General features: G+C 34.8%; 1 protein-coding gene across 1 annotated transcript in view; it reads right to left on the minus strand.

Moving 5' to 3' along the window:
• The window catches only part of NAALADL1 (N-acetylated alpha-linked acidic dipeptidase like 1), a 712563-nt gene that overhangs the window by 653565 nt on the left and 31145 nt on the right, over positions 1 to 27853 (minus strand). The window contains exon 2 of the mRNA XM_044075363.1: positions 18118 to 18290. Within this exon, the coding sequence (XP_043931298.1) occupies positions 18118 to 18290 (173 nt within the window). The remainder of the gene's footprint in view (positions 1 to 18117; positions 18291 to 27853) is intronic.

Genomic DNA, 27853 nt, shown 5'->3' on the forward strand with positions numbered 1-27853 from the left:
CACATCATCTGCATACATCAGCTTTGTTGATCTGTCTTGTCTGACTTGTTTACTAATGTAGCCCATCACTGGTATGAACAGCAGTGGACGTAGATCTGAGCCCTGATGCACACCCACTCCCACTGGGAACAATGTACACCCCCTTCCACTGGAAATCCCACTGTTAGACTGAACAGCGTTCGGACTTCTGTCATTGGATCCTTGTGCATAGCCTGTACTAATTCTACCAGTGCTTCTGGGACTTCAAACCATCAAAGTACTGCCCTGATCAGCTTTCTTGGCACCTTGTCATATTGTTTCTCCAAGTCTAGAAATGCCAGTTGGACTTTCTGTCTCACAGCAAGCATTGGGTCAGTTGTGCTGCATTCTGATCTGAATCTGAACTGCTTATCTCCCATCTTACTTTCTACTGCTATGCATATTTATATATCAATCACCCTTTCGAAAACTTTCATGCAGGGTGATAGGAGACTGACCTCTATACTGCCCACAGTTGTGAATGTCCCCTTTGCCCTTGTACACCGGTGCTAGAATGCTTATTCTCCAGTCATCTGGGATTTGCCTTTCTCTAAATACTGCCAAGAGTACCCTCTGGAGCCATTTCAACCCTTACTCACCCAGCATATTGATTATATCTGCCATGACTTCATCTGAGCCTGCTGCTTTCCCTGACTTCATTTTCCTTAGTGCTGTTCTTACTTCATCATAGGCTGTGTCTGGGGCAGTACAGCTTCTGTGGGGTTTTCTTCATTCTGCTGGAAGTACTCCTTTCATCTGCCTTTGTTGCCCTATGGGATAGTGAGCAGGTTGTTGCTGCCATCTCTTATGCAGAACATCTGATGAATATCTTCTTTATTTTTCTATCTTTGCCTTGCAACCTGATAGAGTTTCTTTGAGACTTCTACTGTGTCACTTTCCAGAAGCTGGTAGAGTGAATCTGATTACTTATATTTTGCTACTGAAACTGCTCTCTTAGCCTCTTTGTTATCCAACCAGTATTCCTGCTAAATCTGGTCTGTCTTTTCTATCTCCCACTTTTTCCTGCACTCCTTCTTTCTTTTGATGATTTTCTGGACTGATGCACTCCACCACCACCTTTCTTTATCTACCTTATTTCCATATTGATCTCAAATACATAACTGTTCTATAGTCCAGACATGTGTTTTAAGGTGCTGTCATTCTTCTTCATCTCCACCTATTTCATCTTCTTCCTGTAGTGTTAAGAGTCCTGACTATTCCCTTGAACTCTTATGCTTTCTCTGCAGTCAACTTCCATGTCTTCAGCCTAGTCTCTGTTGATCTCAGAGCATTCTCTAAACACTGCTTGCAGATGAATGTGGCATCTGGTATTTTATGCTGTGGGCTGACTGTTTTACTGGGGATGACTTTGTAATTACTAATTCTACCCCCAAAATATTTTTCTTACTAGGAGGAAGGAGAAGCATTGCTGGCAAAACCAGCACCTTGTGCCACTAATATGAACCAGCACCCTAACACTTCATCCCTTCAAGTGAATAGACAAAAAATACACTTTACTATAATAAGCTGATCACTACAATTAAACCTATGCCTCCCCAACTAGGCCACTGAAGAGTTAAAAAAAAAGTAAAAACTTTTGCCTGAACATTCGATGTTTTAACAGTTCGATCACTAAAGGTCGACCTTTAGTGATTCAAACTGTTAAATATTCAATGTTCTAATATAGATCCAACCAATAAAATAAGATGTAAAAGCCAGTAAATACACGATAATCCAGTCTCCAAAATGCAGTAGTCAAAGTGGTAAGCGCTTTCGTCCAGGTAAATCCTGGACTTTATCAAACCTAGTGCTTCACCATTGTGACTGCTGAAATATCTTTGCTCATTAACTCAGTCAATTAACTTAATTGGTAATCACGCAATTAACGTTGCAAAAACATTTTTTAACCCCTGAATTACATATAAAAAATACACTTATAAAAAATAAGTGAAAATAAAAAATTGTTAAAAATAATGTGTTGCATTACACCTGTAAAAAGTACATGAATAAAACACTGGCCAGTGAACTTGTCATATCAGATATTAACACTTTTTACATAAGTTTGAGGCTGCCTCTTCAAAACTGGTACCAGGGAAATATGTTCATTTATACCTGGTGAGTAAGTGGCTCCCAACCTCAGTTGCCATTTAACTTTACTGCTACAAATCCTGTTACCCCAATCCCCTCCCCGGGGATCCTTAGCAACAATTTCTAAAATCCCAAACTTAAACTTAACCTGCCCAGGACATGTCAGTGTGTGCTTAAAAAGGGAGTTATTCATGTTTTGATCATCAACTCTTGACTTATTTTCCCAGCAAAAAAATAAGATTTTTCTTTCTGAAGGGCAAAAAACCTTTAACACTCTTGAAGAAACTTTGGAATTTACCCAGAAGAATAAACATTTGGACAAATCTGAAGAAATGGACTGGTCCTTAACTAGTTTAAAGAGACAAGCAACTAGAAATGGTTGACAACTAAAAAAAAAAAACAGTATAATGTTTAAAGAAAAGTGAAGACTCAGATTATTTTCAATTTGCATTGTTGTTTTTGTTGTTCTAAAATATTGCTTTATCCTTCTTCTTCTGGAGAATAACACAAATCACAAGGTGAAACCTTTTAATTTATCTGACTGTACCATTTAACAATAATAATAAATATTTCTTTTCTTAAATCTTATATTCTTATATTGAATAATATTAAGCTTTCCAGTAGTAGTGATTAGAGTACTATGAAACAACTTGTTTCAGTCTTGTTCCAGTCTTTTATTACTATTTTTGTTTCTTTCTTATCTTTCTTTCAACACATAAACCTAATCTGTCTTCACATTATTTAAATACTTTAAGTAGATAAATTTATCATAAACATCTGAATAGTTACTATTTTAATGAGATGTTTTACTATGTTAATTCTGCTTTTGTGTCTCCATAGCAGTCCTTAAATTATAGTTGTCATTATGAATGGTATCAGATTCTCAGAAATCTGCATTGTTCTGTAGGAAGCCTATAAATATTACTAGCTTATTTAGCATTTTATTGATATAGTTGATGGGTTGTAGTGTGTTTAAAAGTTATTTTATCTGTATTTATACCTTAGTTAGTTGTTTTAAAAGTGGGGAAGTGGTTAAGCTGTTTCAATGGATTTTCCTAATTTACAGCCCATTTTGTGCGATCATGAGCAGTACTTCAGACTGAAAAAAATACTATTATTACTGCATTTTCCACCTTGCTAACTTGCTTCACTAAAGAATGTAGTTTAAAAGTAGCCACGAGACTGCTTTTACTCACCCCAACAGCCAAGCTTCATCTTGGATTCAACACAAAAGGTAGCGTTTCATGACCTTTCAGCTTTCAACTTTGAAGAAGGAGGAAGCATATGCTTCAGAATGTTCAAACAAGCAGAAAATCTAAGTAATAAATTATTTCCTATTCTTTTAACTATTGATTTTATTCTTTGGCAATAGTAAAAGTTAATTTTTCAATGTTTTAATACAGTGAAGTTTTAAATAAGTAAAACATGCATTTTAAGTTATTTAGAAAACCTTGTTAAATTACATTGAAGTTAATGGTAAATGGTCAGTATAATTTTGATAATGTTTACATAGGTATTTTATATATGTTTTAATATCTAAATGGAATAGTTCAGATTATTTGACGATTTATTACATATTAGTCTGATACATTAATGGCATCCTTTCTCCTTTATAACAAAGAGGTACCTTGTGTAGTATTTCTTTAAATATTAATGTTTTTGTATACACATATTTTTAATTTGTATAGAGTGTGGAGGGAGATTGTATAATGATATTTATAGTGTGTTTAGTTTTTAAGTTTAATATTATTAATGATATAACATGCTGGAAAACAGGAAGGAGAGATGATGCTCTAATAATAATATAATAAATGTTGTTATGATGAGAGAATTGAATGTTTTAGATTATTATCACAAAATGATATTCTTAGTAGGAAATGTAATGTCTTTTAGGTATTTTAGGTAGGTTTGTTTGTATATCTGTCAGAAATAGTTTTCACTATTTAATGTTTTATTACAGACTATTAGTCTGATAGGTTAATAGCATCTTTGCATCTTCTTTTCTTATAATAGAGAGACACCTTATGTATTACATTGTTAGACATTAATGGTACTGTATACAGTTATTTTCAAACTGTTTAGGGTGTGGGCAGGTATTTTATAATACTATTTATGAGGTGCTTAGATTTAAGTTTAATATGTTTAATGACATGCTAGGTAATAAAAGAGAAAACTGAAAAGATGCTATTATAATGATATTGTAAATTTATAAAGAAATAATTGAATATTCTAGCTTATTATTAATAAAATAAACATAATTTGGAATGACTGATAGGTCTAATGTGGAACCTTATATTCATTTAGATTTAACACATTGTAAGGTGTATATACACCAAAAAGAAGTAATGTAACAATGTTATTAAATGATAAACAGATAAACAGATATTTGTGACTTTTGTGCTATTAGTAGGTTTCACTATGTGTTGAGTAATGTTACAATGGATGTTATAGAGTTCATATTTAGTTGATTTATATATAATTTAATAGCTAGGGATTGGTATAATATTTTAAATAGCAAAAGAAATGTTATATAATAATGAAGTTTGCCTTTAACTAAATGAGATATATAATATGAGTGTGCTTTGTCATCTAGTATATTTCCTATATACTTTATATTAAGAAGTTGTACCAATAGATTGAGATTAGTTAGTGCTATGGAGATGGTTGTAAGTTGTTTGTATGATAACTTTATCAAACCAGGATTTTTTTATCCCATGTTAGGAGGTGTAAATACTTTTATAATTAATCTGTTAACAATTAGTTTAATGAACTTGTCCATAACAAAATTTATTAAAATTGGGTGCAAGTACTTGATGCTAAACCATAACATTTTTTTTTCAATTGTGTTTCTTTAAGGATGTCAGCATACAAATATATTTAATTAAATATTAATTGTCTTAATAATCTTATTAAGAGAGGTAGTCTAATCAAATATCTAAAAGCAAATAAACCTCACTTTGTTATGTTTTACAAGAAACACATCTGTTAACTAAGGATTTAGATAGATTGTTATTTAAATATTATTCAATCCTCATGGGCTCAAATTATATTTCAAAAAGGATAGACACTCCTATACTTTGGAAGAAGTCATTGGTTATGCTCAAAGTGGTTGATACTTATTCTGATAGGAATGGTATGCTGCGATTTGTGGTAGTTGAAATTAATAATAAATATTATACATTCAGTATTGTTTATTGGATTCCTGGAATTGGTTCTAGGGAGCCTAGAAAACTTTATATCACATCATTATACTCAAAAGGGGAAATTTTATTAGCTGGTGATTTTAACTGCATTTTATCAGGAAAAGATACTACTAAAGATAAAAAACCTAGAATATCTGCAGCTGCTAAACATTTAGACCACTTCATAAATTCAATGAATTACAAAGGTATATATGATTTTAAATTGACTTCTCTTAACTATACAAACTATTCATTTAGATTTGGCACCCAAAGAAACACAGACAAAGTTTTTATTTACAGTGGGTTATATTCTAACATTGATGAAATACTAATAATTTCTTGTTCTTTGACTGACCATATTGTTATTACCTTTAATATCACTTTCAAACCTAATGATTTAGTTGTTTTGTTAGAAAATTCATGCTTATATAACTAAATTTAAAGGATTTAAAGAACATTTTAAATGAATTTAATAATAATGATAAGGTTATTGATGCTATTGTGTGGGATATGTTGAAAGCCTACTTAGATGGTAGAATTAAAAGTTGGTGTGTGTGTGTGTGTGTGTGTGTGTGTGTGTGTGTGAGTGTGTGTGTGTATGAAATTAAAATTACATTTAAAATCCAATGATAAGACTGCAAATTTTGAGTTGTAATTCTTAAAGCAGAAGTATTTAGAAATATTACATCATAAAATCTGAATAAACTTGGAAAAAATACAATTACAATTATATCGTATCAACCCAAAAAAATTGCATAAATTAGCTACTAAATCAAAAAGTGTAAATAATATAAATCACACCGAAGAAATTACATATACATTGACAACAATGTTAAGAAAAAGCATCTGATTTAAAATATATACTAGAAAGTTTTAGAAAGCATTATGAATTAATTAATAATAGTGAGTCAGCTTTAGATAATAGTAATTTAATGTACAGCTTCCTGAAGGAGAAACATAAATTAACTAAAGAGCAGAATTTTAGAATAGATAAAACATTCTCTTTTAAGGAACAAAAAGATCAAATTAAAAATCTTAAATCTAATAAGGCCCCAGGGCCATATGATATAATTCCTGAGTTATATAAGATAATTCATGATAATATAGTAAAAAGTTTGTTAAAAGCTTTTGAGGAAGGTAGAAATATGTGAAATATGCATCCCTCTTGGAGATTTGCATTGATTTCACATATTTTAAAACAAGATAATAATCCAAAATTATGCTCCTCTTATCACCCCATTTCTCTTTTAAACATTGACTATAAATGTTTTATGTCTATACTGGTGAAAAGATTAAGTCATATCATGCCATGTTTAATTGAAAATAACCAAACTGGTTTTATTTTAAATAGAACAGTGCAAGATAACATCATAAGACTCTTTTCATTGATAGATATTGCTAACAAAAATAAGAAAGCACTTTTGATTAAGTCTAGACTTGGATAAAGCTTTTGATTAAGTGAGTTGGTTTTATTTATTTAAAGTGCTCAAAGAATATAATTTCTCTTTAGAATTTATAAACTTAATAACAAAAAGTGTATAAGAACTCATTATCTTTTGTTAAAATAGGATCCTTTTTATCTAGCTCCTTCTAAATATTAAAAGGCAGAAAACAAGGATATCCTCTATCCTTTGTTGTTTGCTTTGACAATAGAACACTTTGCTAATTTTATTAGGTCTCACACAATGATCAAGGGGTTTTTCATATCTGGTAGTTATACTTCCAAAATTCAACATCTTGCTAACAGGTAGTGACACTGAATCTTCATTAGAACATATAATTGATTCAATAAAATGTTTTGAAAAGATTTCATTCTAAAGATTTAATTTTAATAAAATAAGAATGATGTTTATTAATGAAAAAATAAATACTTTTTAAAAAAATGACAAGGAATTTAATTGGGATATATGCAAATTAAATATTTGGGAATTACTATTGCATCTATTTAGAAAGGTTTGTTTTTGGTAAATTATAAAAATGTAATTGATCAGTCGAGGCCCAGGTTAACAACGACCTCCACCAGTACTATTAGTCAACAGGGTGCTGGTGGAAAATGGGCTACTTTTGGCCAAAGAAGGAGAGGAGGGGGAAGGCATGGCCAAATGCAGGAAGAGAAGAGAAAGGCTAGGAATGTAGTAGTGAGGGTCAGAACTTTGAATGTTGGTATTATGACTGGTATAGGGAGAGAGCTAGCCGATATGATGGACAGAAGGAAGGTTGGTATATTGTGTGTGCAAGAGACCAGATGGAAGGGGAGTAAGGCTAGGTGTATTAGAGGTGGGTTTAAATTGTTTTATCATGGTGTGGATGGGAGGAGAAATGACGTAGGAGTTATCCTGAAGGAACAGTATGGTAAGAGTGTTTTGGAGGTGAAAAGAGTGTCGGATAGAGTGATGTTTATGAAGCTGGAAATTGATGGTGTAATGATGAATGTTTTTAGTGTATATGCTCCACAAGTTGGGTGTGCGATGGATGAGAAAAAAAAATTTTGGAGTGAGTTGGATGAAGTGGTGATGACTGTACCCAAGGGTGAGAGAGTGGTGATTGGAGCAGATTCCAATGGGCATGTTGGTGAAGGGAACAGAGGGGATGAGGATGTGATGGGTAGGTATGGTGTTAAACAAAGGAATGCAAAGGTCAGATGGTAAAAGGATGGACATGGCTGTGGTGAATATGTATTTTAACAGGAGGGAGGAGCATAGGGTGGCATACAAGCTTGGAGGAAGATGCACACAGGTGGATTATATCTTATGTTGGAGGGCCAGTTTGAAGGAAATTGGAGACTGTAAAGTGGTGACCAGGGAAAGTGTAGTTAGGCAGCATAGGATGGTGGTTTGTAAGATGACGTTGGTGATCAAGAAGAGAAGGGGGAGTGTGAGAGCAGCACCAAGGATCAAATGGTGGAAATTGAAAAAGGGTAATTGTGAGGTGGAGTTCAGGGAAGAGTTAAGACAGGCACTGGGTGGCAGTGAAGAGTTACCAAATAGCTGGGTAACTACAGCAGAGCTAGTAAAGGAGATGGCTAGAAAGGTGCTTGGTATGACATCTGGTTAGAGGATGGACGACAAGGAGACATGGTGGTGGAATGAGGACGTACAGGAGAGTATACAGAAAAAGAGGTTGGCAAAGAAGAAGTGGGATTGTCAGAGAGATGAAGAAAGTAGACAGGAGTATAAGGAGATGAGCTGCATGGCAAAGAGAGAGGTGGCAAAGGCTAAGGATAATGCATATGAGGAGTTGTATGAAAGGTTGGACACTAAGGAGGGAGAAAAGGACCTGTACCGATTGGCTAGACAGAGGGACCGAGCTAGGAAAGATGTGCAGCAGGTAAAGGTGATAAAGGATAATGAAGGAAACATACTCACAAGAGAGGAGAGTGTGTTGAGCAGATGGAAAGAGTACTTTGTGGGGTTGATGAATGAAGAGAATGAGAGAGAGAGAAGGTTGGATTATGTGGGGATAGTGAATCATGAAGTGCAATGGATTAGCAAGGAGGAAGCAAGGATAGCTATGAAGAGGATGAAGAATGGAAAGGCTGTTGGTCCAGATGACATACCCGTGAAAGCATGGAGGTGTTTAGGTGAAATGGCAGTGAAGTTTTTAACCAGATTGTTTAATGAAATTTTGGAAAGTGAGAGGATGCCTGAGGAATGGAGACAAAGGGTGATGTGCAGAGCTGTAGTAACTACAGAAGGATTAAATTGATCAGTCACAGCATCAAGTTATGGGAAAGAGTAGTGGAAGCTAGGTTAAAAAAGGACATGATGATTAGTGATCAGCAGTATGGTTTCATGCTGGGAAAGAGCACTACAGATGTGATGTTTGCTCTGAGAGTGTTGATGGAGAAGTACAGAGAAGGTCAGAAGGAGTTGCATTGTGTTTTTGTAGACTTAGAGAAAGCATATGACAGGGTGCCTAGAGAGGAGTTGTGGTATCGTATGAGGAAGTCGGGAGTGTCAGAAAAGTATGTAGTACAGGATATGTACGAGGATAGTGTGACGGTGGTGATGTCTGCGGTGGGAGTGACAGATGCATTTAAGGTGGAGGTGGGATTACATCAAGGATCAGCTCTGAGCCCTTTCTTATTTGCAATGGTGATGGACAGGTTGACAGACAAGATCAGACAGGAGTCCCCGTGGAGTATGATGTTTGCAGATGACATTGTGATCTGTAATGAGAGTAGGAAACAGGTGGAGAAGACCATGGAGAGATGGAAATATGCTCTAGAGAGAAGAGGAATGAAGGTCAGCAGGACTAAGACAGAATATATGTGTGTAAATGAGAGGAAGGTTAGAGGAATGGTGAGGATGCAAGGAGTAGAGGTGGCGAAGGTGGATGAGTTTAAATACTTGGGAATAATAGTTCAGAGTAATGGTGAGTGTGGAAGATAGGCGAAGAAGAGAGTGCAGGCAGGATGGAGTGGGTGGAGAAGAGTGTCAGGAGTGATTTGTGACAGAGTACCAGTAAGAGTGAAAGGGAAGGTCTACAAGAGGGTAGTGAGACCAGCTATGTTATATGGGTTGGAGACAGTGACATTGACCAAAAGGCAGCTGTTAGAGCTGGATGTGGCAGAGTTAAAGATGTTAAGATTTGCACTGGGTGTGACGAGGGTGGACAGGAATAGGAATAAGTATATTAGAGGGTCAGCCTAGGTTGGAAGGTTTGGAGACAAAGTCAGAGAGGCAAGATTACATTGGTTTGGATATGTGCTGAGGAGGGATACTGAGTATATTGGGAAAAAGATGCTAAGGATGAAACTGCCAGGTAACATGAAAAGAGGAAGGCCTAAGATAAGATTTATGGAAATGGTGAGAGAGGACATGCAGGTGGTTGGTGTGACAGAGCAAGATGCAGAGGACAGGAAGAAATGGAAACAGATGATCCGCTGTGGTGACCCCTAACGGGAACAGCAGAAAGAAGATGATAATGACGATGATGATGAGGATGATAAAAATGTAATTGATATACTGCTAAAACTAATTAATTACTGGAATAAATTGTTTTTTTTTTTACAATTTAAAACAGACTTACATTGATAAAAATGATAATCTTAACAATAATTTTATGTTATATGCAGTAGCTGATTATGCTTCCGTCCAAAACTATTTTAAAATATTTATACTCTATTTTACTTAAATTCTTGTGGTATCCCCAAAAACCAAGAATGTCTTTTGACTGGCATGTAAAAATCTGGGAAGAAGGTGGCATTGGTTTTCCAAATATTGAATTATATGCTAAGTCTGTCATTATAAATATAATAAGTCAATGGCTAAATTCTTCCTATATTTCAAATTGGAAAACTCTCACATGAAACAATCTTAGCTTCAAATAATAAGTCTTTAATAGATACTAATTTACAATTTGATTTTTAATAAAATATATTGGGTCCTAAAAGATTTTTAGGTTCATAGGTTCATAGGACAATACTAGTCTATTGGCCAGGAGGCCCTTATAAGCCTAGCCAAGAATTTCACCCATGTTCCTACAAAGTCAGCACCTGTTTTCCCTGTCCAGCAGGGACACCGGTAGAATCCCAGGGGTATATTTTCTGTTTCCCATCCAGTCATCCAGGTTCTTCTTAAAGAAGGCTAGTGAGGTACTCTGCTTGACATGGAGAGGAAGTCTATTCAACATGTGGGGGAGTTGTTGAAATACAAATCTATCCCACCAACAAGTTCTATTAATGTCATAGACTAGGTTAAGACCTTAAGTGTGGGTTGCATGAGTGGAGTTTTAATTATGAATATGCAGCAACTCCATCAAGGATGAGTCTGAGACAGCCTTATATGCCAGACACAGGTTGCCTCTGAGCAGTCTGTATGAGACTGAGTAGAGAAACAGGGCTTTTAGCCTATCTGTTTAGGATAGGTGTTTGAGACCCTGAATTTTCCTGGTCAGGAACCTCTGTGGTCTCTCCAAATGCTGCATGTGCTTGGCAAGGTATATGCCGAGGGGGGATATTGCACTTAATAGTGGGTCTGATAAGGGAGGAGTACAGGGATGTTATGACCTCCTTGTACCTGGATGAAATACCCTGACTTATGAGGAGGTCCGTGTAGAAAGCTTTCTGCACAATGAAAGCAACATGGTGGTCAAAAGTCAGGTTGCTATCAACCTGGATGCCCAAGTCCCTGACAACTGATTGCATGCTTAGTACATTGTTATTAATGTGATAATTAGTGGGGACACCATTTTCCCCGAAGGGATAAATATGCATTTCTTGTCATTCAGTTTGAGGTCATGCTTCTGGCACCAGTCATTAGTTTGGTTCAGGAAGAAGTTCACATCACTAGGGGAATTTATGACAGTGCCCAGCTTGCAGTCATCTGCAAACTTGGTCAGCTACAGACCATTGGTTTTGGCTTGCACCTCAGAAAAGTAAATCCCAAACAGTAGAGGCCCCAAGACCATTCCTTGGGGTATACCGCTTGTTATGGATCTACTACTAGAGGTGGCTTCCCCTATTTTGACTGAGTGGGTTCTATTAGTGAGCCAGTTAGCTACCCATCTAGTAACATATGGGTTGATGCCTAGCTGGGAGAGTTTATCTATTATGCCCAAGTGAGGAATAGTGTTCAAGGTTTTGGGTAGGTCAAGGTAGGCAGTGTGCACTGTCTTGCCCTCATCCATGGCTTTAGTGACTGTTTCAAAGAAGGAGACCAAGTTTAACAGGCATGATCTCCCTTTGATAAAACCAAACTGTGTAGGATCAAGCATTTGGAGGTTGCCAATAACCTTGTTTATAAGGTCCATGATAATGCATTCCCTGGCCTTGCAGATCAGGCTAGTTAGGCTGATGGGCCTATAATTTCCTGTGTCGGTGGATGCACCACCTTTGTGCAGAGGGATGACAGTGGCTGTTCTCCATTCTGCTGGGATAAAGCCAGTGCACAGGCTTTAGTTGAATAGGGTGCCTAGTGGTGCTGAGAGTTCTTGCCTGAGTTCATGTAGGATATAGCTGGGGTGTTGTCGGGTCCCATGGAGGCTGTATTTTTTTGCCTTTGAGAGGGCATTAATAACCTGCTCCCCAATGATGAGGGGAGGGATGCATGTGCTGTGGATGTCCTGGTTTACTGATAGGAGACAGGGGGCTGAAGTTTTAACTAAACTTGTCTGCCAGCAATTTGGCTATATCTATGGCATTTGTATATGTAGTATTCTTGACCACCAATTCAGAGCAGATTTGGGAGTTAACTTTTAGATTCTGAGCATATGTGAAGAAGGCCTTGTGATTGTCATTAGTGGATGTGCCCAATGTGGGCTCGAAGTTAGCCTTAAAGTATTTCACCAGTGAACATATTTTCTTATTCAGACAAAGGAGAGATTGCTTCCAACTTGGTACCTGCTCCTTCTTGGTCCTGGACAGCAATTCTTTCCTTTTATTATAGAGTCTGTTTATTGTTGCTGTCCACCAGAAATGTTTACTCTTCCTTGAGGAAGATGATTTGGTCCTGTCAGGTATTGCTGAATCCATGCAGCTATATAGGTGGTCCTATAGTTTTTTTGTGTAGGCCTGGACATTAGTGCTTAATTCAACTGAAGGCATGATGGCTGTGAACCTGCTTATACCTGCTCACAGGAGGTTGTAGTCAGCTTTGGAAAAGTTTTTTTGTTGACCCTGGCGGTGGGGGGGGGGGGAGGTGTCAGGGGAGATGGTGACTTCAAAAGTGATTGCTTTATGGTTGGATCTTACCAAGGAGGATGACACTGTTGGGGTGCTACAGTGGCTACTCATGTTGGTTAGTACCAGGTCCAGGATATTTTCACCTCTTGTGGGGGTGTCGACCAGCTGATCCAATGCATTGGCATTAACAAAGTCCAAGAATCTCAAGGCATTCATGTTTCAGCTAAAACAGGTCTTCCACTCTGTGGTTAGGTAGTTAAAGTCATCTCGGATCAGAGTAGAGGGTTGAATCTTAATGGATTCAAGTAAGTCCAGATAGGTGGAGTGGGCCTCCTGAGTCATGGTTGGGGGTCTGTAGCTAGCTATAATTTGAATAGGTGTTTTGTCAATAGTTAATTTCACCTGGAGTGTCTCCTATGGGTCATACTGTTTGACCAGCCTGGAAGTGTGTATGTCTTTGATAAATATTGAAACTCCATCTCCTTTGGCTTTTTAGCCCTCTGTTTGGAGTCTGAAAGTATGGTAGGACAAGTAACCTGATAAGGCTAGGATGATCTCCGCAGTTTTGAATCAGGTTTCAGTGACTGCACAAATGTCAGCATCTTCCACAGCAAGGAATGCTTGCAATGAGTGCAAGTTCATGTTAAGACTCCTATGAGTTTTAAATTTCATTTAGAAGAATTTTTCACATTGGTAATTTTGTCCTCATGACTTTGCCTAAAAAAGGCACTATGGGGGGGGGGGGGCAAGAGCCTTTGCCAGAAGCCTGAAGCCCAGGGGAGACAGATGAAGGCCATCTCTGACAAAGCATCATGGTTTGTCAATCATGTCCTTCCAGGATGTCAAGTGCTGGATCCCCTTGGAATGACACCAGAAACTAAGCCAATTGTTTAAGTCAATCATTTTCTGTTTGTACTGAAGCATCATTCTGGGTGACAGTAGAGTGCTGCTTAAGGCTAGGGACATACCTATTTGGAACACATATTCAGTGAGCTCAATCATGTCTCTCATCATATAGTCCAGAGAGGTACATCTCAAGTCATTCACACCAACATGGACTATGACAAAGTCATAACAGTACCTGTCGTTGAGGAACTTTTGTGCATGAGTGATATGGTGGATTCTAGCACCTGACAAGCAACTTACCATGACTTTCCCTTGTCTAGCCTAGTGACGGGCATATCTGTGTGTCTCACGATAGAGTCTCCTATGACTAATATGTTGGGTTTGTGGCTGGGCCTTAAAGGCTGTGAGACACAGGTATGTGTACTATGTGTGGTGCTTGGGGCGGTGGGTTGTGATGTGCACATGTGCTTTTGCCTCGGAGGTCTCTTTTGTTTAGGTATGTTTTTGTTGAGAACATCCACATATGTAGGAATGTACTGTACAGGTATGGATAGTGTTAGAGGTGTGATGTTTGTGCAGACAACCTTCCAGTGCTAGATGCACTGGCTTGTGACTGAGACAGCAAGGATTCTAGGTTCTTAATGTAACTGCACCTCTCACATATTGTGTTCCTAGGTGGTAGAAGAAGAGGGTTGTCGGTGTACAAGAGGCAGTTGCTACACTGTCTCAGGATGCCTACATCAACAAGACTAGCAGGAGAAACCACAGGAAATTGTCTGTCCATGGTTGCCAGAATCTGTGGAAGAGAGGTAACGGACGGTAGAGTGGGTACTGTTAGAATAGAGTACCTATAGGTGTGAGTAGACCTGCATAAAATCACAGTAGTTGCAAGGGAGGATGTCAGTTACACAGGAATGCTGGTAAAACAGCAATAATGTGCCACTTATAGCATAATTTTCTTCCTAAAAGTTAAAGCTGGATCGCCAAAATTAGGGTCCACACTTGTACCCATTACTACACCAATATATTGCTTGTATATCTGGCCTTCAACCATAAAAAAAATTCTGTTAAGAATCTGCTCCTACTTTCATATAAAAAAATGGATTTCTCCAAACAAATAGTCTGTAGAATTTAACAAAACATTACTAACCCATTCAACCCCCCACATCTTGGGGTATAACAGTATATAATGATCTCACAACTACTGTCACTAGCCCATCTTGTTTCTCCACTGTTATCTGTGATATTTTTTCCTTGAAATCAAAAGATTCTTAGATGTACAATTTACTTTTACTGACTAACTTGCTCATGGCTTCTACAAGAAAAATGGATAATGGTTGTAACCTTGAACCTTTTGCCAAAATAGTCTCAAAGGTGAATTGTACTGATCTTTGTGAATTATGGTATAACAAAAATACCACCTGCTTTTGGATGTGTCACTTGAAAAAAATAATACACGTCTTGCATCATTTCCCCTTGCATCAAATTGTCACACAACTATAACTCTATTGACCTATAACTTTTATATAACTCTATTTGACTCATTTTTTTATGTAACATTCATGCTGTAACATTTCATGTGTTTTTTTCTGAATAATCTTGACAATCCATAATTAGTCTCCCCTCCCTTGTAGGCCTCCATCAGTCTAATAGCTATCATTAGACAAGGAAAACAATATATCTCTTAAACAATTTGTTCTAAGATTTGGATGATAATAATTTTCTAACCTTGACTTTACATCTCTTTCCAAATGCATGTAGTACAGAGAGAAGACAAGGATTAAAAGTATTAGATTTTACCAATTTTTGTTGAAGAGGAGAATCAAAAATGTATTCGATTTTATCAATTTTTGTTATCACTTTTAAAATGAGTACAAAACATAACCTTAAAATTCAGTTTATTAGTATATGTTTTTCAATTATTGATTGTGTCTAATAATCTAACCATTCTAGTAATGATAAATGTAAAATCCTTTTGTAACATAGACAGTCCATCAATCTTCAGTTGTCTAGATAACAAATTAAATATCTTAAAGTTCACAGGCATGTTTATTTATTTTCCCAGTAAGTTTGTCTTTGGAGGGGTTGTAATTGTCCTTTCTCCCCGGTTAAGTTTTAACTATTTCAGCCCAGCTCTTCTTGTATTCTTTGTACAACATCTACAATTTGTTCCATACTTCTCTTTTGGTTCACAGATCAAACGTTTTTGTGTGTTCCTTTGTGTGAATTGTTTTTCCTGTCTTTTTTTGGAAGCTCGTCATATATTACAGTATCTACAACTAAATTCTGGGCTCCCTTTTGTTGCTTCCCTTCCAACCTTGTCAGTCTTTGGGGGCATGTATTCGTCTCGCTCTGTTCTAAAACAACACTCTTATTAAATGGCTGTACTTTGTTGTCAGACCCACTTTCTTGGGAAGCAAATTGGCCACAAATATTCCCTTTTAATACTTACTGATATCTTTCACAAACTTTTTAATTTTCTTTTTTTAAGTTTCTTATCCACTTGTTTACCTCACAATTAATACTGACTATTTTAGTATTTAACTCTTCCTCAATGAAGTTAAAAGGGGTTTATCAAAATAACTTCCAGTTTCCTATCTATGTTTTTTAGTAAATTGCAACTGTATTCAATAAAATTTAGATGAGCCCCAGCCCGGTTTCTTCATTGAGCTTATTGTACTTTTCATGAAATTCCATCTAAAAGGAATTCCCATTAGGAGTTTTATAAATCCTTAAACCAATGGGAACCTGTTTGTGATTGAGACTCACTAGGAAATATTGCAAGCCCCACTGACTTCTTCTGTATTGGAACTACTGAGTTTGTAGCGCTATGAAAAAATGTTCCTTATCTAAAACAATTCTAGCTATATATTGATTATTTTCTGGTTCCTCGCATGAATCCACCATTGCAGTTAACAAAGGTGGTGATGTTAACAGGTTGCTTGAAAAATCTTTAGTACTTGCTGAAAATGACTTGTGATCCCTGTTAACTCTATTAGCCTTGTAAATCTCAACACTGGAGTTCACTCCTTGTTTATACCTCCAAGGCTGCCATCTTTCTATTGAAACCACAGTATAATCTATACCAGTGGAAGGAATAGAATGCATAGATACATTAATAGGTTCATCCTCTGGTTCTTCAGCTGTTAGGGTAAGTTAAGCAACATGCTGAACCATAACTTCTCAAAGCAAGAAATGATAATCCCATACCCAAGCCATGAAATGTACAAACTTTGAAACAAAAAAGGATACTCCCTTTTTCAGCCATATCTCAAGTCTTTTTTACATTTCATTAAAAAGTTATTAAATCTGCTAAGGACTGTAAAATGTAGACTTCAAAGACTGACCAGGATCTTCTATGAAAAAAGTAAATGAAGAGCAAGGTATTTTTAATAACTTCAAATAAAGTAGGAAAACAAGACGGTATGAAAAATGCAAATAAGTCAGTAAGAAATAGTAACTGAAAAACATATCTCCATGTCTCTTAGATTCACTAGACAATCTCGATGTACTGAAATGTCGAATTTCAGTACGGTGAGACCGAATAGTGGAAAGTGCGGTTACGCGAAACTGCACTATGCAGAATGCGGAAGTGTTGAATCCGCAAATGTCGAATCTGCTATTGTGGTGTTGTGTTCATGACATGTGGTGCTGTTTGTGGATTTATTTGGGGTTTCAGGTAAGTGGTGTGTGTCTGATGGTATTGGGTAGGGATTTTAGTGTGTGTGAGTGTGTGTGGTGGTGTTTTTTGTGTGTTTGTGTGCTTAGTGCAACCTCGGAGTTAGAATATATAAGTAGGGAGGTGGGTGGTGCAGTCCCTCACATGTGGGGTGCAGGGGGGCTTGCCCCCCTGCTTATAGGTATGTTTGGTGTGTTTGTGTGCGTTGTTATGTTTGTTTTAGTATAATTAGGTAGGTGTATGTGCTGGTGTGTGTGTATATATGTGTGTGTGTGTGTGTGTGTGTGTGTGTGTGTGTGTGTGTGTGTGTGTGTGTGTGTGTGTGTGTGTGCGTGTGTGCGTGTGTGCGTGCGTGTGTGTGTGTGTGTGTGTGTGTGTGTGTGTGTGTGTGTGTGTGTGTGTGTGAATGGTCACAATTGTGCTATTCATGATTTTGAGTTTTCAGGTATATGGGCTTTCCACTATTCAGTCTCGAAATACTGAAATTCGACATTTCAGTATTTCGAGATTGTATAGCGAATCCCTCTTTCTCTCATTAAAATGTGAGACTAGGATAATAAAATGCTACAAACAGAAACTAGATGTACTAAGGATGTCTACGTTGTTTTCACAGTGTCAGAAAAGCTAAGACTTGCATACAGTGTATAAAGACAGGAAAAGAAAAAAACTTGGTCTCTTACCAACAGCAACATTATTTGGCTTTTCTGCATCAGGAAAAGAAAGGTATACATCATATGTGTCTTTCTTTGCTTCATCTAAACCACTGTTTGGATCTTTCCATCGTTCCAGAATTAAATTGACAAGGTCATTATCTCCTTCTTGTGTCGCCATGTGCGGTTTCTTTGTCAGTGCCCTAATTAAAATAGAATTATGCATGTTATAATTTTAGTATAGATTAGTATTTCATTAATCTTGTGCATCAGCACTAAGAAATTATAATGCAAACAAGTACCGGGACAATACTTATTAAAATATTGCTTCCTTATGATACAGTGTGAACCAGAACTAGTACAGCGTTTATAAAAATAATGCTTCACCATACTACCATGTAAACCAGCACTAGGACAGAGCTTATGAAGATAATACATCATCATCACCATCAGTGCAATTAATTGTTTACAATCAAATATACCGGTAATAGTCTCTAATCCAGTGAAGAAATATAAAATTTAACGTACTTACATATTTTCTACGGCTGATTAGAATTTGATAAATCATTATTTTGTATGGATGAATTTACATTCTGGAGAGATATGAAAGTCTGTTTTTTTTCTATGCATTTGCTCGTTGACTCACCTGGATGCAAGGAGGTATGAGTCTGTGTTATGCCAACTTTTTCTCTACACAAATTTATCTAGGTTCATAGGTGCATAGTTGATTAGTAGGATCACCACCCTAGTGAGCCTTTTTAAGCACAGCCATGCTTCTCCAATGTACCTGACAAGTTTTAATACCCTAGAGTTATTTATGGAGTAAATGTAGGCTTGGGCATGGGTGGTCAAGGATTTACAGGCTGTCTCTGTCTACTAGAGACATAAGTGCTAGACCAGGGGTAAATTTCCTAGTCCCCATCTGCTGGTCTATGTCAGATTAATTGGTTTAGGGAAGATCTCTGCTTCACATGGATAAGAAGCCTGTTTCAGAGAAGGGGTGGTCTCTCAGACACATAAATGTGCCTTCAACATGTCTTATTTATGTTGCAGACAAGGTTTAGTTCCATAGATTGGATAATTCTGATGCCATTTGCTTTGCATGGGGATTCTCTATCAAATAAATGAACACTTACATGAACATATCTCACATTCTTGAGCAAGATTACAAGAAACAAAACACATGCCCTTTGCAATCCCCCAACCCTCTACTAATCAAATATTCCAACTCCCAAGATCACACCACATTGTGTTAAAAAGTAATATACAGATCCCCATTGGGCTGCAGTCCCACACAATACAAGACCTGTTCTCTTCAACCTTCAATGTTTTCACTGTAAGAGGTAAAGAAAAAAAGATGATACATGCAGGGCACATAGAAATGGACTTTTACTAAATGAAAAGTTAAACAGGGGCTTTGAAAAGAAGAGAAGTAGAAGTGGGCTGAATTATAGAAGTAAACATTTCCATATCAACATGCCATGAGAAAGACAGGACATCTGGGGGCGTGGCCAAGATGTCAGAGAGATAATAGCACTTTTTTGATGCTCTGCTTAACAGAAATTTCTCTGACAGGAAATGTTTTTAATATTATTGTAAAAACATATAAGTTTTCTTTCACCTATATATTTAGATACAGTGGATTATTTTTTTCTACAAATATTTCAATTTTGGTGAATAGAAAGTGAATTACATCCTGTCAGAAGTACAGCAGCTGAATATAACAGACTCTCTCAGCCATGAGTCATTCAAAAGCCTCTCTCCAGGAAACTTCCATGAAGAAAGAATTACAAACAATAATATCCAGTATTCAAGATCTTTCCATGAAAATGGACAATTTAGAAAAAATCATGGCAAACATGAAGAAAGAAAATAGAAAGCAGATTGAAGAATTCAAGGAGATAATTACAAGACATACAGACCAGATAACAGAAATTGAAGAATCTCTTAATGAAATAGATGGAAGACAGCATGAAAATGATAGCCAGATTGACTTCTTACTAAAGCAAAACACCGCACTTTTAGATAAAGTGGAGGACCTAGAATCAAGGTCACAAAGAAATAATATTAGAATATACGGCATACCTGAAAAAATGGAAGGAAATAACCCAATACAGTTCGTGAATGACTGGTTGCCTAAGACACTAAACCTACCTGAATCTTTCTCTTTTGGGATAGAGAGCTCACAGGTCATTGTCAAATATGTCTGTGTCAAAAAATCCAAATGCTTCAAGATCCATTATTGTAAAATTTTTATCATCTCAAGACAAGGACTTAATCCTGAGAACAGCGTGGGCAGGTAATCCTATACAAATTAATGGTCGAAACATAAGATTTGACAATGACTATACCTCTACTATAATAACTAAAAGAAAAGCCTGCATTCCTCTCATTAAAAATCTGAAGAAAGCTGAAATTAAAGCACAAATCATTTTTCCTGCCAGAATTAAAATACATCTATCTGAAGGAATAAAAATATTTAATAATCTTGATGATGCCTCTAAATATGTGAAAAATAATAAGATTTTGGAAAACACTGAAGATATGGACATCTCATTACCTAGTTTAAAAAGGCAGGCAACAAATGGAAAAATGTTATCGATTGATAAAACAAGCAAGAAGCTTATGGGTAAATAATACAAATGAAGCTCTTCCACAATCCCTTCAAATCCCAAAATTTTCATGCTACAAATCACCTACATCGAGGAAAAACATACACGTTAAGGTAAAAATAATTTAATATTTATTAAGTATGCTTATTTATTTATTTATTTTTAAATTTATTTGCTGTTTAAAAGCCTTTAATACACATACGCTAGAATGTTAAACATAGATGTTAAAATTCTAAATCTTCCCTTGACAGTGTATTATTAGTTGACAACTACATAGGGGCAATGTAGCAATACCATAGAAGTATTGGTTAAAACAAGAACCCCCTTAATACCGGATACTGTATGTGTATTAGATTATGATGATATAGATCGCTCCGATAAGTGAAATGAAGGCTCCCCATCTCAGTGCAATTAAATGAAAGTGTAGCCACTTTTTGCATCAGCAGGCTTTCTCTCCTGTTAAATGTCATGTTATGCTTGGGTCCTTTTAGAGCTAACGGATATAACTTAATGTGACTTGTACTAAATAGTTTAAAAGGTATTGGAAATTGTTCTTTATCATAATAAGAGAAGATTGTTTTCTTTCTAAGAATCCGTCATGACATGTAAAAATGCATTCTCATACACTTGAGAGGTTTGTGTCTTTACTAAATGTGGTTGGTGGGTCCATCTGCTGACGGAGAGGGAAAAGGAGATGTATTTTCTGATGAAAGCTGGTGGAGTGTGTGTTGCAGGGACAGGAGGGTTTGTATGCTTGATATCAGATACATTGGCCAGTAAAATTGATAGTTACAGAGAATTTTATATTTATATAAAATGGGGCAAAGTTTTTTTTTTGTACTTCATATACATGCTTTTTGAGTAACATATTCTGTTTTTCTTTTCTCTCACAAAATGCACATCACGAGTATCTCGTGAACAGTTATCATAGCTTGCTGCAGATTCCCTAGTGCGAGCTTTTAACTGCCAAAATTCAAATGTTAAAGGAGAAGGAAGGGGAAAAAAAGGAAAAAGAAGGCTGTTGCATCGAGACTTCTTGGTCAGATCTTCTTTGTAATACAAGAGACTTATTCATGTACTCTCTCGAAGTCTCTTTTGTCATATGAACTTTGGTTACGTATTCACGTTACCAGAAATCTTCACATGAAAAAAAAAGAAAGAGAAAACGGAACAACTGAATGCTTTATCACATACCAAGAGTGACAAAGAAAACTATATAAAAAACATAGACATATATAAAGGTCCTTTTTACTAAACTAATGTTGATGCCTATGTTGTTCCCTTCATAATAAGTTTTCTGATGACATGTTTTACAAAGTAGTTTACACTTGATCATTAGTTGGCAGCTGTAGTTAACAGATCCAGTGAAAACATAGACTAGGTCATCTGATCCTTTTTGGTTAGCAGAGCAGAAAGTGGCATATGCAATGGTTATAAAGTCACTAAAATACATTATCTATTGGGGGTTAATGTGTTCTTATTATTTTTAAAGTAGATTTTGGGGCAGCTATGTATTTTCTGTGCTTTCATCTTGATATCTTCATCCCCAATCTTATTGATTATATGAGTTGTTGGTTGATGGCAATACTGCTGGATTGGGGAAGCCAAAGCTGCAGACAGACCATTACAATAAATAATAATTCTGTTATAAAAGGGTGAAATAATATATTGGGGCAGGAAACATTTCAGTTCCAAAGAAAAGGAGACAGTTCTGCTTAGAGAATGATCTTAGTTGTAAATGAAGTGATGCTTTTGCCTCACTAGTCAGTGATAGTAGTAGAAGACTGTTAGGGGGGGCAGTGCAAAGTGGGGAAGGTTACTCTTGACTTATAGTTACTACTTTCATCAGGACATGAGGACAGTTGTTATTTCCAAAGGTAGTCTTTACTTTTTAACTGCTTTTCTAATTAATAGTTTGCATTATGTTGGATTTATAGTGAATGGTGAAATTGTGATCTACTTAATCCACCTCCAGCTACATAAGTGCATACTACAATCTGACATTTTCACTAATATTCATAAAATATTGAATGTTTTACTGTCTGTAGACTACATTTTCTAGCAAAAGATATGTTGCATGTTAACCACTGCCACTCTAACTGAAAAAATATTGGTAAAATGTGTTAATGTATTTTGTTAAAAAGGACAACTTAAGGGAACACATTATTACTATAACATCTAAAACTGAAGTGTCCTTGAAGGTTAAAAGCTGTGACTTCATTATATGATATTTTTATCAAAATCAAGCTATACTACATAGTTTCTTTAGACTCACATCTTTGGAAAGAAAAGCTAATGTTTTTGATGATTACACAGATCTATATACCTGCATAGATATTTGTGTAACTAAAATATTATCTTCACATGTAAAAAATTCTCATTAGTACATCTTTATTTTAAATATCTTTAATACCTTAAGAAATTATTTAAGGTTAATCAGATATGTTTTTTTTCTAGGGGAAGGAAAAACTGGTGATTTTATAACTTATATAAAAGGAAAATAAGCCTATAGGCTATATATTAATATGCTGATTCTATATTAAATATTAACACTGTTGTGATTTCACAGACAAGTTCATACAGGAATGTTTTGTTACATGATAAATGTTCTTATTTTTATACATAAACTTCTTTACTGAATTCCTAGATAAGTAGGTTTTGATCTAATGTAGTATACTAGATTAAGATATGTATTAGTATAGAATAGACATAAATGAATATGATATACTATGTCATGATACAAGTTTAAAGACACTGTTCTTAAAAATTTTGAAAATTACATTATTCATGGTAACTGATGTTTTTCCACAATATCTCCTACATAGTAATACCTATTCATCCTGGAGAATTAATAGGTTGTAGTTTGTTGATTCAATAAAATGTTAGGTAGTAGCATTAGAGAAAGATAGTCTTGAGCACTAAGGATGATAGAGGGTGGTATTGATGACTTCTTCATCAATCCAGGAACTAGATATTCCATGGTTAGTTTTGTATATAGTTATATTTTCATATTCTCTGAACATTACTTGTTAATTAAGTCCAGAATAGTATTTATCCATCAAAAGCTTAAAGTAATCAATGTCTGTGTTTAAATGTCTGTCTCTGAATGCAAATGGTCTTAATAACCCTAGTAAAAGAGGAAGGTTACTCAAATACCTAGCATCTAATAAAGCTGACATTATATTTTTGCAAGAAATGCACATTATTCAGAAAGATCTAGAAAAAATGGCTTTTAAAGGTTATAGTATTCTAGCTGAATCTCATTTCCAAACAAAGAGAAGGGGAACCGTGATTTTGTGGAAAAATACATTACCAATACCTAAAATAATTAACAGCTTCTCTGATAAAAATGGTATGTTGTGTCTAGTAGTATTGGAATTGAATAAGAAATATTTTACTTTAGCAAATATGTACTGGCTACCTGGTATTGGTGCTAAATCTGCAAACAAATATTTGGAAATAATAACAGCAAATTCTAAAGGAGATATAATTTTGGCAGGTGATTTTAATTGTATTCTATCATCTAAAGATATCACTAATGTCAGCAATATTAAGATACCTGCATCAGCCAAAAAATTGATAAATTGTGTCTCATTATATAACCTAAAAGACATATACATGATCAAAGAGCAGAGGTCTCTCAATTTTACTCACTTTTCTTATAGATATGGTACACAGACGACTATTGGTAAAGTGTTTATATCTGACAGCATGTTATCTAAGACTCAAGATGTAGTGATTACATCATGCCCTCTATCAGACCACAATGCCATACTATTTAAAATTAAAATTAAACCAAACGATCTTATTCATTGGCAGAGACTACCAGCCTATAGTATTAAGATAAAAGGATTCAAAGAATGGTTTATAAGGGAAGTAAACTATTATATTGAACTTAATAATAATAATAACACAAATAAAGTGTTTATTTGGGACTCTTTAAAATCTTATATATATGGGAAAATAAAAATCTGGTATTTACATAAAAGGAAAGAATGGGACAAAGAATTATTAAATCTACAATTGAAAATTGACACTTTAAAAAATAACTTACACCCCAAAGAATTGGGCTTGAATCTGGAATTAAAACAACTAAATCTCGAATATTTAGAAATTCTTAGTCATAAAGTAGCAATTAATTTAGAGAGGTTAAAATTACAATCTTATTCATCTAATCCAAAACATATGCATAGATTAGCAGCCAAAACGAAAAGTTTTCACAAGAGTAAACACATAATTGAAATATCAGACACATCTAAACACAATTCAAAACCTTCTTCAGATCTAAAAGATATTTTAGAGATTTTTCGTTCATATCATGAAACAATGAATAAAGCAAACTTAAACTTTACTAATAATAGTTCAAAAATAGAATTTCTAAAAAACAATATAAATAATAAACTTTCTAAAGAACAAAATAATAGATTACTTTAATCAATATCAGTAACAGAAGTTAAAGAAAGAATACAAAATCTTAAAAATAATAAAGCCCCTGGTCTTGATGGCATAATAGGTGAATTATATAAAATTTTCCCTTATTCCGCTTTGAAGATATTAATGAAAGCACTTGAGGAAGTTCGAATAAGTGACAAACTTTGTCCTTCTTGGAAATATTCGCTAATTTCTCCCATTTTAAAGCAAGATAAGGACTCCAAATTTGTTTCATCATATCGTCCTATTTCCCTATTAAATATAGATTATAAAATATTTACGTCTATTTTAGCAAACAGATTAAATCAAATGATGCCGACTTTAATAAACAATGATCAAACAGGTTTTATACTGAACAGAAAAGTTCAGGGTAATACTATTAGACTTTTAACTTTAATAGATTTTGCAAATAAAAAAAAAAGAATTATCACTCATCAGTCTAAATCTAGATAAAGCATTTGATTCTATTAACTGGACATATTTATGGTATTAAAAGAATATAATTTCTCCTCAGAAATCTTAAACTTGTTAAAAAAATTATATGAAGGTTCTATAGCATATATTAAAATTGGCGCTTTTTTTATCTGGCCCACTTCAAATTCTAAAAGGCACTAGACAAGGTTGCCCTTTATCCCCACTACTATTTGCATTAGCAATAGAACCATTTGCTAATTTTATAAGAAACAATATAAACATAAAAAGTGTTGATGTTATTGAGAACTATTCTTCTAAAATTTTACTCTTTGCAGATGATATCTTATTAACTATTGGAAATATTGATTCATCTATTGATCACATTATCAGATCATTAAAACTCTTTGAGGAAATCTCAAACCTTAGATTTAACCAAAACAAAACAGAAACTATTCTCATCAATAAAAAATTGAATAACACTCTATCTAATTACAATAACTTTAACTGGACCAATGATAAATTGAAATATCTAGGAGTTCATATTCTGTCTAAATGGAAGGACACTATAAATATAAATTATAAAATTTTATTAAATAAAATCACAGAATACATTAATAGATGGAAGAAAATGTTCTTTACTATAGAAGAAAGATTATCTCTGATAAAAATGATTATATTACCAAAAAATATTTTTTATCTTTAAACATTATTGGCTCCTCCTTCTAGAAAACAACTTAAACACATAAACACTATATTAATTAAATTTCTATGGTATCCTCAAAAACCAAGGATTAAATATGATTGGCACTATAAAAACTGGGTTGAAGGAGGGATTGCTTTTCCAAATTTTGAGATTTATGCTGATGCCATTATTCTTAATATAACAAGTCTGTGGTTAAGTCCAAAATACCATTCAAATTGGAAAAATTTACACAAAACAATACTATTAAGTAATTTTGACAAGTTTTTCAAAAACATATATTGTTCTGAAAATATTAAGCTATTTATAGTTATTAAAGAATTCTTCTTCAACAATGAGCAGGAAAAATCACATCTTATTCCTATAATTAAATATGTCTTGCAAAATTTTAAAAAAGTAATGAATAAGAACCTTTTGAACAGCAATTTGTCCATTCTGTTTCCAATAATCTTAACCAAGGTATGCTTTGATTCCTTTAACATGATGAAAATAAAAACTATGGAAGAAAATGGGTTATTATTCTGGCATCAGTTTTTAGGAACTAATAATATTCATGATACTACCTACCTTTTAGCCAGGTATAATATCTACCAAAATAACTGGTTAAATATTCAAATCTTCAGAGAATTTATTTTAATGGAATTTAAAAGACATCATTTTCCTGCTATAACAGACCTCCCCAAAAAATTATCCGTCCTCTTTGACTTCACCAATATAGGCTATAATAATGGTATCTCATTGTCAAGATTTTACAACATTCTTAAATCAGATCTAATAATATTAGATGACAATTTATGGAAATATATCAACAATTTCAACAACTCCCAAATACATATAAATGATAAAACTTTAATTCTCAGATCTGTTTACCATACCTCTTCTTCCACATATTGGAACATTTTTACATGGAAATTCATTCATAGAAGTTTTATTACACCAAAAAAAGCCTCTGGAATAAGCAAGAAAGATTTTAATAGATGTTGGAGATGTGAGGAGCTAATAGATGCCGACTGGGCACATATGTTTTTAGAATGCAGAACAATAACCACATTTTGGATGGAGTTTAAAAATTTTATTAAAGCTTTGTGGTCGGACAGATGTGAGATCTCTGATTCTATGATACTTTTTAATGCACCAATGCCAAGGTATGTTCCACTGAATCAAATGAACCTCCTTTGGACTCTACTTGCTATAGCAAGAAAAACTATTACTAGAAATTGGAAATGTAAAAATAACCTCTCATTTAAGGAATTTATATCTTTTACTAAGATTATTTGTAGTAGGGAATTACAAACAGCTATGTTACACTCCTCAAACATGACTCATAAACAAATTGCCTGGATAAAGCTTAAAAAACTATTAGGCAAAACGTAATGTTATTGAAGATTTGGTATCTATTTTAGACTTTGTATATAGTTTTTGTTAAAATTTGATATTACATTGTTTTTTCTTGTTAAAAATTGTAATTATACTCTTGAAAATCAATAAAAAATATGAAGAAAAAAAAAGAAAGACAGGACATCTGGAAGGTGTTAAGATGATGTAATAAATAGCACAGAGCAAAAATAGGAAATAGGAGAGGAAAAATGGGAAGACAGATAAAGGGAGT

This window comes from Protopterus annectens, chromosome 6.part1 (genome assembly GCF_019279795.1).
Source record: "Protopterus annectens isolate FY-2018-M chromosome 6.part1, PAN1.0, whole genome shotgun sequence".
Lineage (NCBI taxonomy): Eukaryota > Metazoa > Chordata > Ceratodontiformes > Protopteridae > Protopterus > Protopterus annectens.